This window comes from Sebastes umbrosus, chromosome 17 (assembly GCF_015220745.1).
Source record: "Sebastes umbrosus isolate fSebUmb1 chromosome 17, fSebUmb1.pri, whole genome shotgun sequence".
In the NCBI taxonomy this organism is placed as follows: domain Eukaryota; kingdom Metazoa; phylum Chordata; class Actinopteri; order Perciformes; family Sebastidae; genus Sebastes; species Sebastes umbrosus.
This window is the reverse complement of record NC_051285.1, coordinates 22,436,484-22,453,333: the sequence shown is the minus strand read 5'-3', so window position 1 is coordinate 22,453,333 and position 16,850 is coordinate 22,436,484. Positions and strand designations below refer to the sequence as shown.

The window sequence follows — 16,850 nt, the reverse complement described above, 5'->3', positions numbered from 1 at the left end:
TTAAAGGGATATTTGTCAAGTAGTTAATACTCTTATCAACATGGGAGTGGGCAAATGGGCTTGCTTTATGCAAATATATGTACATATTTATTATTGGAAATCATTAACAAAACAAAACAGTGAAAAATATTGTCCAGAAACCCTCACAGGTACTGCATTTAGCATAAAAAATATGCTCAAATCATAACATGGCAAACTCAAACCCAACCGGCAACAACAGCTGTCAGTGTGTCAGTGTGCTGACTTGACTATGACTTACTCCAAACTGCATGTGATTATCATAAAGTGGGCATGTCTGTAAAGGGGAGACTCGTTGGTACCCAGAGAACCGATTTCAGTCACATATCTGGAGGTCAGAGGTCAAGGGACCCCTTTGAAAATGGCCATGCCAGTTTTTCTTCACCTAAATGTAGCGTCAGTTTGGAGCGTTATTTAACCTCCTTCTCGACAAGCCAGTATGACATGGTTGGTACCAATGTACAGTCTCAGTCTCATATGATACCAGTATCTTCACTCTAGCTTTAAAACTGAGGCCGCTACAACCTAAAAATTGCAAGTTGCGTTAATGCATTAAAGAAATTAGTGGCGTTAAAACTAATTTGCATTAACGCATCGTTATCGCGTTAACTTTGACAGCACTAGTACATTTTAAACTTTTCATAAATTCATGTTCTCTATCAGGGGAACAGAATTTCTTTAGCATCCAGAGATAAAGCTTGAGGTGAACTGAGAGTGGGTGATAAATGCTCTCACACAAAAACAAGACTGCAGCAGCACTGGCAGACAATACCAGCTCCCTCAATGCAAAAATAATGACGCAATCCTTCACAGCATTTGTCAGTTCAGACGCTGTAGACGTGCTGATTAAATGGATTTAAGCAGTTCTTTCGTGAGGAGGAACACAAGGTACTATGGTGAAGCACTTCAGACTGAACTTCCTATAAAAATAGATGGATTTATATTCTAAAGCCTAATACCTGTGCATGGTGCTCAGGCAAGTTATCAGTTTCTCATTTGGAGTGTTACCCAGTACCTCTAGAAATACAGCCAAATTTTTACTTAGAGCCCCTTCAAATAATCAGCCAATGCTCCATTATGAAGGTAAGGTAGTCCATTAATTCATTATTATTAAGAAAGCATTGCATATTAGCTTTTTCTAGTTATAATTTGCTGCTTTTAATACCCCAATAAACCACAGGATCTGAATAAACCCCATTGTAAATGCAATACAAAAGATAGCAAATCCAGAAATGAAGTTTTGATTGGTGTAGCTTCAAACTGGATATGTGATGGCCAATGAGCTGGTTCCAAAAAGGCTTTTTGCTTTTGTCTGACAGAGGTTAATGTTCATACTTTGCTTCATTTTACCACCAATTTACTTGGTTATGTAAACGCAACAGTCCTTGTAATACTCCATTAGTGCTCGTATGTCTTTCATAGCCTTGGCAGAACTGCCACTACATCACAAATCTATTCACGCGGGACCACAAAATAAAATTCTTCCACCGTTTCATTTTCACCCTTGAAAATCAATACCGACCTTGTGGACGAGCTGATTGACAGATTTGATGATTAGATGGGTTGAAACCAATAGAATATTTTTGCTCCAGTAGTGTAGATAACGGTACTAACTGACTGTGAGCGTCTTGGTAGCTTATGCTACTGACACACGCACAATGGCTCTCTTTGATCAAGTGATTATCCATTGACGTGTCTGTGTGAAACATCTGTGGCCATGACTGGCTGGAAGTCAGTTTTCTAATACTCGGAAAGATGAAATGATCAGAAATGATCCGGATATCTGCTGCAAAAAGCTCCCCACAACTTTATTTTTAATCCCTGGACTTTACATCCAACACCACCTGACATAGTGTGGTTTTAAGTGACATGTGTTAACCTCTATTGGATGAATTGCCATTAAAGTTTGGTACAGATATTCATTTCTTGTTCAGGATAATCTCTTTAAACAGATATCTGCATATGAATGTGTAACCCACCCCAAATCTTCATCAACATTATCATCATAATCATAATTATCATAATGTAACATGTAGTATAATTTTACAAGCTCACTTAAATTTAAGTTTGGAAGAAAAGTGTTGAATTGATTTATGAGTTTTCTATTTCACTGCCTAATCAGACACAGATAGACCAAGCTAAGCCACTTTGTTTTGCTTGAGTCATTTGTTTTCAACATTTTGCAGCAGTTGGCAAACGCTTGGTGGTAATGACCTCTAGGTGGCAGCTGCGATGCGCAGCGTGTTTACTTTTTCGATGCATGCTGTAGAGGGAGAAGACGCTAAGTTAGCTCTCTGTAAGAAAAGGAACATACGGTCCAGACCTCCGGATATTACAACGTGGTGTCTGAAAACTGTATTCTGTTGAAATAGGTAAGCTCATATATCTTGTTTAACTGTCATTTTTTTTAGTTTAAAACTAAATGTTACCGTACAATGTAGTGAATACAAACGTTCAGATGAGCCGCACCGCTCGTCTTGGAGATGGTGTGTGTGTTGTCTTTCAATGTATGACATTTAAACTTACTGTTGTTGCATAATATTAGTTAAGATTTTATAAAGTTATGTGGCCAGTGTTTAATGATTTTACCGTGGTTAAGTTTGGCTTTTAGCTCACATGTATGAAGGTGTAATGTGTTTGAGTCTAGCCTGTTTGTAGCTAAGAGCCGCGGTGTGTTTCTTTCTCTTCGATGCTCGCTGTAGAGGGAGAAGATAGCCCTCTGTAAGAAAAGGAACATAAGATCCAGACCTGGGGATATTACAACGTGGTGTCTGAAAACTTTATTCTGTTGAAATAGCCCGGACATTGAGAGAGGTGTCGTGGTGTGAAGGAGGAGAGGAGCCGTTCCACTCTACATAGATTTCTACAGCCAGGAGCGAGCGTGGCTGGTGGATTGCACATCTGGATTCTGGACTCCAGGCCTGAGCGGACTTGGCTTTCATTCCTACTATTACACCAGTAAGATCTTCTTTCCATCATTTGGGATTGGGAAGACCACCTCTAAAATGACTTTTGGACTAAACTAAAATAAGGACTGTAGTTGTGCACAACTAAATTAAGAGACTAAAGCTGCAGCAAAACTTTAAACATTTTCTGGCCAGATCTTTTATTTTAATTTGATTTATTCATTTGTTATTATTTTTCATTCTGAGTTAATGTGGGGGTTGATTGTTGAAAATTTCAATAATATTAGTACAGAAAAAGAATTATTGTGTGTCTGTGTATTATTTCTCTGAGTGAAGTCAATCATTATCTACAGCCAAAGACCAATTAGGTATTCAGTGTAAATACATAGTCTTTATCCTCGAACCAGGATATCACTTTAAGATTAACTGTACTAATCCCAGACCTAGAGATTTATTTTTTTAGTTATTGTTAGAGGCATATTTAGACTTGGTTACAAATGCAGAATCTGTAGGCAACGGGCAATTTTTTTGGCATTCTTGTTTCCGTTTGTAGTTTGTTTCACGTTTGAGTGGGCTTTGGTTGCATGCAGGTAAACAGTCCGTGTAGAGAGCAAAAAAAACAGAACGCATTGGCCTAAATGCAATCTCGGAAACCCATCGGCTATCATCTGATAACGATTTAGTTTTTATTAGCTTGGCTAATTGTTGCCCCCAGAGGCTAAATCGCTGTCAGACCGATAGCTGATGGGTTCCGAGATTGCACTCAGGATGACTTTTAATAACTTTGGTGATCCCCTGACTTTTCATCTAGCACCATAACAGGTAAACATTTTAATTTGTCTGGCATTCCCATTAGAGGGTGAAATTACGAATCACTTTGCTGATTTGAATCATTTTGTTTATTTCCGTTCAAAGATTCTTCATTCGCTTTTTCCGTCCATTAGCTGTAACCGTTTATCCTATTCAGGGATGGTCGCAGCGGGGAGGAGCTGGAGCCAATCCCAGCTGACATTTGGCAAAAGGCGGGGTACACTCTGCACAGGTCGCCAGACTATCACAGGGCTTCATTCGCTTTTTTCTAAGCTAATTGATCACATCACTGTTCAACCTGTTGCCTTTCATTACACAGCTAAACCGCATTTGTTGCTTGTTCAAGCTGTTATGCTCATTTCAGTAGAAAACAAGCACTGTTTATAAGCTTAAGGGCTCACCAGACAACTATTTGCAACAGAGCTATTACATCATGATCATTTCTGTGGCGTTTGAGGTCTTTCACTAAACTTTGAACTAGGCAGTAACGTGACAATGCTGATTCAGTATAGTCAGTTCAGTTTGATTCTGTATGTTGACATTATCACTATAGGTGCAAGTTAGTGTACTAACATTAAAGCATTATTGTGCACAAGTACACCCCTACAGAGACGCTATAGCATGGCTGTAGACTCTTGGTCTTGTTAAAGTTAAATTGTCCAAAAGTAGCAGTAACTGTCAAAAGTGGCTCACCTCATGGTGTAGAGAAGCGTGCCGTTGTCGACTAGTCGTAGCAGTTTGTTAGGAGTCGTCATGTTGTGGGCCACCGATTTCTTTCCGTTGTGGAAAAAGGTATCGGGGGTCCAGATCTTACTGGCCAGGAGGTTGTTGAGGGGTAAAACTTGCATGGGCCCATCAAACTTCAGCCTCTCGTCCCTCCAGCTCTGACGGAAGAAGACATCGATGGTGTACTCCTGATGGGAACAAGAGCGCAAAAGATAACAGTTTTACAGAGATGGGACATGACACCGGTTACATAGAGGTTATTATCCATTTGGTTGTAATATTTAACCCCTTTAACATTAATAGATCCTTTTTATGATACGCATTTTGACTTGTCAAAGCAGGAAAAGGGCAGGTGGAATTGATATGGTTAATGATGGCTGTATTCCATTTAGGTGAGCCACCTCCAGGGCTCTGGTACTGTGGGACATTTAATGTACATATTTTCTGTCATTGTGGTCAATATTATCCTCTATCAACAGAATACATGCGCTGACAGTTTTTCTGTTGAAGCTGTTGATTGTTTACAGACAGTAAAGCATGGTAAACACAAATATGTTAGACCAGGGATTGTTAAACAAATTGTGCTTTCTAAAGTTATGTAATTCATCATGTAATTACTACTCGGTTAACAATGTAGTGTTTAACTTTTAGGACTGAGACACAAATGAGCCTCAGCAAGAAACCCTTCTAATACATCCGTTTCATGTTTTATTAATATGTCTTTGTGTGTTGTCACCAACACGCAAAAATAAATAATATGAATGCAGGAAGTAGCCTCTCAAAAGGAATTTATTTCACATTATTCATTCAATAGGCCTTGGTGTCCTAGCAACAGACTTCCCCCATCAGCTGCGTACAGTGGCTGTGCAGACTGAACGCAGCTGTCTTAACAGAGTGAGCTGGAAATAAGCTGTCTGTATCTCACGCAACAGTGCACATTACTGGTGATCGATAAAAGCATGCCGTGTGTGTTTCTCTCTCTCTCTCTCTCGCTCGCTTTGCGCTTTTGCTCGCACGGTGAAAGGGTTTGCGTAACTCCACTGCTCACCAGTGAGCTGTAACTGGCTTCTCCCTGAGTGAAAAACTGATAGTCATTTCTCAGTGGCTTTAACAACAGGAAGCCATCATCCACAGCAGGAGAGGTGTACAGCATCCACTCAACACATCAACAGGGCTCCTCTAAACAGCGCAGGGTGGACGTCTCTTAATTGATGTGATTGACCTCCTGGCGGCCGGCATACAGTACCGTAAACAAGCACGCTGCATTCGTCCTCATGGCAGTGCTCTTAATAAAGCCCAAAAAGAGCTTCACAGACAGATAAAAGCAAGAGTGACAAACACACGTTTCCCTCAACCATTATCTTAATAAAATAATAAAGAAAATGCTAGAATATTATAGTCAAGTAAAAGTAGTTAAAGAAATTTTACTCAAATAAATAATTTACTTGTGTTATATGATGATATAATATATGATACAACTATTACATTAGATTTCAGGCTACCAAATAAAATGCATCAACATGTCAACGTATCGATTGGCGTGACAAGATTCGATAATTTATTGCCACATCAATCGCAGTTGATGAGGAATTTGTTTTGGTGAGCTCAACAACAGAACATATTATCAAATAACACACAAAACAAAACATACTGCCACAATAACAATACAGTAACCATACAATAAATACAAAAGTGGAACCAGATGCCCTTAAAGTGACAAGTTAAAGTGCTTATTTATACAGCCAGTGAAGCATTTAGGATGCGGATTGCTTCAACATCATAACAACATCACGCCTTATAGAATTAAAGGTACAGTCTGTAGGATTTGGAGGCATCTAGTGGTGTGGTTGCAGATTGCAACCAAGTGAGTAGTACTCCGCTCACTCACTCGCCTCGCTCAGAGACCGTCCTTATCATAATAACTCTACTTTAGGGGCAACGGAAGTCAGGCAGCGTCCGGTGGTACCCTGGTTTTGTACAGTGCGGCTCACGTTACTGCAGTTTCAAAGAATTATGGTGGCCTTCAGGTAACGTAAAAAACATGAAAGGCTCTCTCTAGAGTCAGTATTTGGGTTGTCCATTCTGGGCTCCTGCAGAAACATCGCGAAGCAACATGGCGGCTCCGTGAAGAGGACCCGTTCCATTTCTGCTAATAGATCCCCCAAAATGACCTTTAACCAGAAAGGACAAAACTCAATCAATTTAAATTAAACAAAAACGGCCGTCAATAAATTGATGAAAAGAGCTAAGGACACTGCGGTGGGTGCAACAAGCATTTTTAGGCTACGAACTTTAAATAACCTGCCAATTTAACAGCAGAATAGCATCACAAAGGCAGCCAACAAAACAAAGATGTGAAGACATTATAAACTCAACAGCAGCTACAGCCTACATACATGCATATTAAACACACACCACACTACGTTGCAAGGTAACGCATGTTTTCATCGAGAGAGGGAGTAACATCTTTTAGTCTTAACCATAACCCATAATGACATCATCCTCCTCAACTGCAGCCGAACCAGCAGTCTTCTTGTCTGCTGCAGCTGCCGCTTTGATGTCTTTCTTTAGCTCCATTCTCTCCAGGTTTATCATGACTTTTCAAAAGGACTTTTGAAGAGAAACTCTTAAGTACAAGTAAAATTAATGATTTAAAAAAAAAAACATTTACCCTCTTACTAAGTTTAAAAAGTAATTCATCTACTTTGACACTAATTATTTCCCATTGAGATTAGACTTGAATTAGATGCCCAGTGCAGACAACAAAGGACTCCCCAGGTCACAAGAAAGACTGATGAACACACACTCCGGCACTAGGACGCACACTATATGGTGATTTATTGTTCCTTGTCCTGTGTGTCTTCAACCAAAACTTTCTGGCAACACTACAAGAAAGTTTTCTTCTAACCTGGCACAGAAAGACCTTGGACCATTTAAATCCCCATTACCTCAGTTATACTATGCACTTCTTCTCACATTTTCTTTATGAGATCCGACAACATTGCCAAATCTCATCCCAATCAGTGTAAAGCGATGAATAAACAGACGGTATGGTGTACTTGGCCCAGCTGGGCGAGGTCGTCATTTGTTTGTTTCCTTTGGACAGAAATCTCCTGTAAACACAGGAAATTAATTTGAAGATTGAAAGACAGGAATGAGGAAAAGCATAGTCGATCCCCGCACAAGGCCAAATGGCACAATCAGTTCAAATGCCAGCTGGTGTTCCTCCAGGGACTGAGTGATTGATTTCTCCTTGACAGAGGAGACAGAGCGGAGCCTCTATCCAACACTAGTTTTCAAAATGTCTTTTTATATAGCAGCGAGGATCATGAATGGATTTACTGTAGCAAACAACTGAAATTTCAATGGCATTTTAAAACACATTTATGGCACCTGTTACAAATAGATTCATGAATAAAGAATCACTCTTCACATAGATCCCATTTTTATGCCTGTGTATATATTTTTTGGCATCCTGCCTTTATTAGAAAGCATAGAAGAGACTCAGCATGCCACAACCATCCCTGGATGGATTAGAAGTGCTGCTACAATCAATATGTTTAGATTAATAATGGATCAAATGCCTACGTGTATTGTGAAAGGGGTCACTCGTGGTGACAAACCCATAGAGAATTATGACCTGACCCTGCAGTTCTCCCTCAGTTCTGCAGAGCGTTTCAGCGTCTTTCAGCTTCACTGTTCTGGTTCCCTCTCACCACTCTTATCAGCGTCGTTTCCAGACGCAGCATGCAGATGTTTTCAGCTACAAAGCTTTGATAAACCTGCTTCCTGCCCATGCAGAACCAAATGGCAGACAAACTTAGCGACTAGCTGGTGAACGTAGTTTTCAGCAACTAAAGAGACAACATTTTCCTTACAGCGCCCATACAGCGCCCATACAGCGCTCACACAGCTCCCATACAGCGCTCATACAGCGCTCATACAGCGCCCATACAGCGCTCATACAGCGCTTACGCTGATAATGCTGTCCCCTGAGCCACGGTTGTGGGACCACGTTGTTGGTCAGGCATTACCGGCTGTATGGGTTGCAGTTGCTGCGATAATGAGTCAGTCACACGTCGAAATAAATCGAAAAACGCTCGAGTTGCGAGCAAAACGGACATCTTTTTCTAGATCCAGGCCCAAAAAGGATCGATTGCAGGTATCGTTTGACTGGAGAAGTTTCGATACTATTTAGTATTGGGTTGTTTTGGTCGATACCTTTAAAGGCATTGAGTGCCCAGCCATACTGCCGTCTAATTTAATTTACGTAACATAACTTACGCACGTAACTTAAGTTACGTAACACACGTACTTATTTGAACCTAAACCATAATCTTTTTCTAAACCAAGTAGTTTTCTTTCAATTCAAACTGCGACCGTAATTGAGAATGCATGCATGTTTATTTGTATGATTCATAGTGACGTAGAAACCACTGCCATAGTCCTATATGCCATAACTCATTGGGTCTCTAATGTTTTAATGTCAAGGTCAATTACTGAACATTCTCAGTATATACTGTAGAATTGACAAGGCAGGGCTGAAGAGAACGCACAAACGGATAAAAATAGAGATCATAAAACAAGAGAAAGAACAAGCCTGTCACACACACGCAGACAAAAATGTCTCCTTTGCTCATATGCGCGTGTTAAGAGAAGCGGTGGAGAGAACGAGCCAGTCGCAGGGAATGAAAGGAAATGAGGAAAATGATAGGAACGGCTGATAAGGTGGCAGTTAAGGTAGGATGTACAGTAGACGGGGCTAAATGAGTCTAGACGTTGAAAAAACGACAGTGTCTGGTTCTCTGTCATAATGGCAGGAAGGTTGTGTCTAATATCTGATAGAATATTAATGCAGCCTTTTATCTTCAATTAATGAGTTCATTAAATTCTGAACATTTAGATATTAGATCACATTTTCATAATGTCATCACGTCTTTAGTTTTAATTTGGTTTTACTCAACAGATCTGGACATTTTAGTCTTAATCTCGTGGTTTTACAGCCCATGTGCACACTTTTTATTTGCTTTTCATTTAATAATGTGGTTAAAAAAATGACATATCTGCTATTATAAAAGCTAAATTTTTCCTTTTCAAAATATATTACAAAAACACAATGTCTTATCCTGAAGACACAGTGACCAGAACAAGTTGCCGAGTCCCGGAAATTGAAACTTGAGATTATTTCTGGACGGTAACTTATTGTCCGATGTTCCTACTTGATGTACACGTTGTCTTTATCTTTATCAGCTGACTGGTTTGACACGTTTGATTTAGTGTCTCTGTGTAGATTGTTCCAGAGAGCCGTTTCCCCAATTTATTGTCCAGAAATCTTACGTGCGATATATGTCACAGTGTCTTGTTTTTGACAGTACACAGCAAACAGGAGATAACACTCTGATTAGCAGGTGTGGTGACGATGCAGACGGCTTCCTGGAGGCATGCGTATCCACGCGTCTCGGCTCTTCTGAACTTCACACTCTGGGCATTGTAATGATTAGTCAAAGACTTGATTAATGTCTAGTCTAATTACCAGTTCTTCTTGCTCTCGGGTTGTCAATTATTCTCTCTTGCTTCGCTTCTCGTGTGCTGTTCACCTTTGCCTGCTGGGAGTGTAACCTGTGTAAGACTTGCAATGAGCTGTGAATCCCATACCAACTCCAATTATCCTCCGTGTTCATCAGACTTCTGCAGCTCTGAGGCATAAACATGTTTTAGCACTTTCGTCGTACCACACTTCAGACAACTAGCATTTTGTTCCGCAAATATAATCGGCCTAGAATCAGAAAGTGGTAAACAAATGAAGGATATGTTGCAGTCGACATGTTTCATTTAAGCCAGTAGAAACATGATGTATTTTTAAAATCAGAGACACATTATTAAATGATGGTTATTTTGAGCTGTTCTCGGTGAAATGAACATAAATGGCTCACAGGAAGAAGGAAATGAGAGAGAAAAGAACCTTTTGGTCAAAATGTAGAAGAATTACTGTATATTTATAGCCTGCTACAATAGTTTTGTCCCATATGCTTTAAACTATAGGGCTGTTAATGGATTAAAATATATAATCGCGATTGATCGCATGATTAATCGCACGTTTTTTTATCTGTTCAAAATGTACCTTAAAGGGAGATTTGTCAAGGATTGATTTAACGTATGTAAATATGTATTATTGGAAATCAATTAACAACATAAGGTAATGACAAATATTGTCCAGAAACCCTCACAGGTACTGCATTTAGCATAAAAAAATATGCTCAAATCATAACATGGAAAACTGCAGCCCAACAGGCAACAACAGCTGTCAGTGTGTCAGTGTGCTGACTTGACTATGACTTGCCTCAAACTGCATGTGATTATCATAAAGTGGGCATGTCTGTAAAGGGGAGACTCGTGGGTACCCATAGAACCGCTTTTTCTTTGCCGAAACGTCATAAAATCTGACCTACACTCAATACTGTGCTTGAACACATCATGTGCAGACACAGGTTGCTGCTGCTCCTCTGCTCACCTGCTGCTCACGCTACGCCTCCTGTGTAGACACGATGTTAGCAGGCTGCAAAGACACTTTGGTTCGGGAAACATTGTGGTTTTAGTTAAATATTGAAAAGGTAAACATGTCCCATCCTGTGTCATCGTTGACTTTTTCAATATTTAACAAAGACAGTGTAAGCTTTAAGAAAAAAAGAGAAATATGGTGCTGCAGATAGCGGGGGAAATACTAACAACATGGTCATTGTTCTGCAGCAAAATTCTGTTTTATTTACAGTATACCACAGCGCAGTCAACACTGTTAAGCCACAACATGTTAATCATTACTCCAATAATGTTAATCGAAGCCCACTATAGTTTTAAACACCTCCTTTGACAGCAGCCATGTGGGAAATTGGATTTTGGACCAAACTCCCAAGATAGCCGATCAAATGTTTGACATACTGTCGATTGTTTGAGCAATCAATCAGGCGTCAAGGCCGCCCTCAAAGTGCACGTCAAACCATCACTGATCGGGATCGAGTCTAAAATGAGTCTGGGTCAATTCTTGGTTCAAATTGGGCTTAATCCGCACAGTTTCTGCTTCGAATTGCCTAAATGTAACCAAAAAACATAAGTTTCTTTAGTTGCTATGACTGACTATAATATGGAAAACAAATTAAATACAAATGCAGATATTCATTGAGATTAATATGTTTCCTCATTATGTTGGAAAAAAAAAATCTGGAGAACATTACATTTTTATCCAAACATATTTCTGCTGCAGTGTAGTAGTATATGAACTAAGGCTGCCTCCTCTTAGTCGATTAGTCGGCATATTGGTCGTTTTGGTCTTAGTCCACTAAGATTTCTAGTCGATTAGTTGTTTTTTATGCTTTTTTCATGTTGAATGACTAATTTCCGAGACACTTATGAGCACATCTCTGGTAAAAACAAGATTTAAAGTGGTGCTTTTGTGTGATTCTTTATGGAGAAACTCAGTTTTACACATCAGTCGATTAAATCAACTAATTGATTATTCGACAAAATCGTGTAAGTTGACTAAGAATTTTATTTTTGGTCGAGGACAGCAATCTTTTGGAGACTGCAAGATCATGACAAAAAGAAAGGAGGAGCGATATTGAAAATGTTTGACAAAAAACAAACGTAAAACTGGAAAAAATGAGCACATATTTGAAATGAAATGCTTGTATACTTTTTTCATTTTCAAGATCCACTGTAGAAGAGAATGAATTATAAAAAATATACTGAATAGTACAGTGTTTATGTATCCGAATGATGAAATCATTACAGATTTCTATACGATTTGTATGATGTAGTCTACACGTGTCCCATCAGTCTAATAACATGTGTTTCACGAGGCTGCCAACAGTGAAGAATGCCCCATCCTCAAGCCACTATTTGCTTCAAACGTTTTTGTCGTCACGGATAGGATTGCAGTTGGGTAATCTTCTCGAAGCTCAGGAAACAAACACGTTGAAACTAGGGCAGATACAATAGGTTGCTCTTAATCCAAAAAAGAAAAAAAAAAAAATTCACTTCCTGCCATTTGTCTGTAATATGATTGCAGGGTTATGAAGTGCTCTTCAAGTGTTCTATTTCTTATGGCTGCCATTTTCACAAACTGAAGACTGCTTTCAAGTTGTTCCCGCCCTGCACATGAATCATATTGTGATGCTATAGGCAACATGATGACAAAAAAATGAAGCCCTATTTTACGATTATATTTTTTTTCCAGAAATGTGCTGAGAATCCATCAGACAAATTTAAAAATCTTGTAAAAAAAAAAGAGGCTTAACTGGGCTTCGAACAAGGTCAATATGATTGATGCAGAATCCAGGAGTTCACCTTCAAACTTTAGTAACACAAACCTCCATCTGTTCTCTTCAAAAGACCTTGAGCTGCTCAGGCATTTTGGAATTTCCTGAATTTTTAAGCACACGGCTTGATGTGTGCTGAAAGTCTCAGATAGTTAAAGTAATGTTTACTCCCAGAGATTGCAAAACCATGGTGAGATCTGGCCATCACTGCCATCTTTGTCAGAGCAGGCCTCGGCGCGGTACCTGTGACATCCTCAATCGCTTCCCATTTCATCAGAGCAGACCTGTCAAATCCCACCGTGAGGCGGGTAAATGTGCCGTGACACCGCATACATGTGAATGAGATAGACCTTCTGAGAGGAGAGGGGGGGGGATACAGAGAAAAAGACAGAAGAAAAATGAGCAAGAGTAAGTGAGGAAAGGGGAGGCTTGAGGTAGAGAAACACATCCACCTACTTACCAGAGATCAGCATCAAGATCGTAACATCCTGGGTCTTGGTTTGACACACTGCAGAAATCTGCCGCGGTCAGACACGACTCCGAACAACGTGCCTTGTTATCGGCCTAACACTCGAGTTTCGCTCCGATTATGCAGTTAGCTTCCCTCCTGTTGCGATAGTGGGACACTAAAGGCAGATGTGGCGTATTGGGGTCCAAGTGAAGGCTGAACGAGTGGCCCTTGGGCTGAGCGAGAAGCAGACATTTCTGGGACAGTTGATGTAACAGAGATGGGTAATTGGACCACTGGATGTACAGTACGAGAGGCCTAGGGTATATAGAGTGCACTCTGTCTAGGAACATCTCAGTTTTATAAGTGTCTCCAAACATTTATGCTTCACGTTTTTTGCCATGCCAGCGACGTGACCTTAGGGAGGGCAATGGCAGTCGGTCAGTCCATCACTCTGTTCCAGGCTGAAAGATCAACAATGGGTGGATGGATTGTCGTGAAATCCAGAGGATGAATCCTAATAACTTCGGCAATCCCCTGACTCCTCATTTGGCACCACTAGCAGGTCCGAATTTTCACAAATCCAGAGAAATATCTGTACATCTACAAGATGGATTCATGGCCCTCAGACCATGTATCCTACTGACTGTTGTGATCCTCTGACTTCTCCTCTAGCATCACCAGCAGGTTGACATTTGTGGTTTTTAGTGAATTATCTCAATAATTATTTGATGGATTGCCATCAAATTTGTACAGGATTTTCTAATTCCAGCTTCTTAAATATGAATATTTTCTAATTTCTTTCCTCTATATATGACAGTAAACTGAATATCTTTGAGTTGTGGACGTAACAAGACATTTGATGACGTTATCTTTGGCTTTACGAAACACCGATCGACTTTTTTTTTTTTACCATTTTCTGACATTTTTTGGACCAAACAACTAATGCCAAGCACAACCTACTGTAGTGCTATGTCAGTGTGCTTGTGCTTCCTCTAGCCTCCCCCTCCCACAATGCAATAAGCTGATCTCCATCCTCCATAATCCTTAAATGTTGTTCCATTCCATCTAAAACACTAGCCTTAAAAAACACATGAAGCAATGTGATTTAACAGCTTCAAGGTAACTAATTAATGCCAACAAATTGGCATGGATAACCTGTTTTTCACATTCATTTCCATATTGAAATGAAGCTTATGAGTGCGTATACTCCTACTGCATTGAATCAAAAGCAATGGCAGCATTTATGGAGTGGTATATTGTGAGGAACCACATTCAATTTAAAGCTTCTTAAAGAGTTAACAAGGTTTATTAAATGACTCATTAAAGCAATCTGGAGGGAAACAAATGACAAAACAATGACGCGGTAACAACACGATAACAAGAAGTAGACCTAGTTAAAAGAGCATACGGCATACATCTTATTCTCCTCACTTTATTTTAATGACTAGCTAGCTGCCCTAAATTAATCTGTTAAACTCTGGCGAATTGTCTCCGATACAGAACTTTTTCCTTTGGTGAACACATCAAGGAAATATCTTAAAAAGCTTGCTTCCCACCTCTGAAATACCTCCAGGATTAGTCATTTCCTCTCCTTTAAACTGACCTAGAAAACCGGTCCGTGCTTTTGTTTCCCAGCACCGTTTACTGCAGTGCTCAATACTCCGGGGCTGGCCTGCTCCGCACTCAAATAACACATCCGAATCATTCTGAACTCTGTAGCCTGGGAACTCATGAACCAGAAAAACACGATCGCACGACCCTGACCTACTGTAGATTTGCCTTCATTGGCTCTGAATACCAGAACTGTGTTTTCAAATCCCAGATACACTTTTTTTTTTTAAGATCATGAAAGCAACTCGCCCCTCAGTACACCACACATTTACCTGATCTGTAAACCTGGCGCAGCTCTCCGCTTGCTAATGCAACAGCCCTTGTTATTCTCCAAACTCAAAGGGAAAAACTGAGCCACCCTGCCTTTTGGAAATGGGCACACATTTCAGCAATTCAGACCCCTCATTATTAAAGTCCAGAGTCAAGACCTACTTATTTAGTGCAGCCAACTATCCACATTTGCTCACTGTACTGTATAATCGTCGGCCTTGTCCTCTGATTCCCTCCCCTGCTTAGAGAACCTCAGAGCTCCTAGAGCTGATCTGTGACCAACGTTTTATTCCCGTGGATATCATGCAATCCCATTCAGTGGCTCTGCAACAAATTCCACCAATGTGAAGGTAGAATTTAATAGATACAGTAGAAGGAAGACATTGTTCTGTAAGCACAGACATACATTTTCTCACATGAAAATGAACAGAAATGCTCAAAATGCAAGCTTATTCACAGAATAATAGGGGGTGGGAATCACCAGAGGCCCCACGATACGATACTATCACGATACTTAAGTCACGATCTTATTGTAACATTTTGCGATATGAGTATTACAATAAGATATATTGCGATTTATGACCTTTTTCAACTGCAAATTATGCAGTTTGTCAGCATCTGTTTTATCTAATAAGATACAGTTTTCAATCTGTTCATCTCAGAGTTTTCATTCACATATCTTGAGGTCGGAGGTCAAGAGGCGTGAAATAGTCACGAAATTCAATCTATTTAATTTGTGTACATAGACAATTTTCTTTCATGACCCTCAACACAACTTTCAACAACGTATTTTACTACGAATGTCCAGCAACACGTGACGCACGTCAATTTCCGCTTGAATCTTTTTAAAAAAATGTAACTACTCAGGTTTAGGAATAGATTGACTTGGTTAGGCTTAGGCAACAAACTACTCGGTTAGGTTTAGGAAAAGATCGTGGTTTGAGTTGAAATAACTCCAGAAGTGGCGCAATTTAAGTACGGAAGTTACGTGACAAATAAATCAACTCCGACTTGTGGTTTCATACGGGACACAAACACCGGTCTCCTGGGCGAAAGTCTGGTGTTTTTTGATGCACCCATCCACCCAGACCTCCTCCTTACGTGGCGTTCAGTGCTCTTTATGCTTCCCGGTTCACAATTACACACATTATGTGGATTACATACGAAATGATTTCGTGCTGACTCCTTAGGTTTTGTAGTTTCATATGATACCAATATTACTTCACTCCAGCTTTAAGACTGAGCCCGCTACAACCTTTGAAAGACAGAATAGCGGCCCGGGCCCGCCATCGGGCCGTCGGAGTGTTAAGATGTTAATAGCTTATATAATAAAAGATTTATTCTTGATGTCCGTGTATTGATACAATATTGACATGCAAAATATTGTGTTACTAAGCTGTATACATTTTTTCCCCCCCACCCCCACATACAGAATAAAGAGATTTTGCTTTATACACCACATACTGTCTCACAGATATAAAAGATAAAAAAACATATGTAACCTATATGGCAATACATATATTTACAGGCTTGCAACGTGTTTTACAAGATGATAGCCTATGAAGTCGTCTGTAGCGTGATGCTTCCTCCAGGCTAAAGCCTGATCATTTTTCTGAGACTAGACTGTGGAAAATGTTGAAAGGAAATGCTTGAAGCCTTTATGCAGCGTTCATGTGCAGATAGAGACAGAATCTGCAGCATAGCCTGGGGCCAGAGAGTCTTGCCTGTGTAATGATCAGTGAAATC

At 40.0% G+C, this 16,850-nt stretch overlaps 1 protein-coding gene across 2 annotated transcripts in view; it reads right to left on the bottom strand.

The window, feature by feature from the left end:
• gabra3 (gamma-aminobutyric acid type A receptor subunit alpha3) overlaps positions 1-16,850 on the bottom strand; it is a 113,101-nt gene that overhangs the window by 28,137 nt on the left and 68,114 nt on the right. For both annotated transcript variants that reach the window (XM_037749044.1, XM_037749045.1), the window contains exon 5: positions 4,428-4,648. In XM_037749044.1, the coding sequence (XP_037604972.1) occupies positions 4,428-4,648 (221 nt within the window). The remainder of the gene's footprint in view (positions 1-4,427; positions 4,649-16,850) is intronic.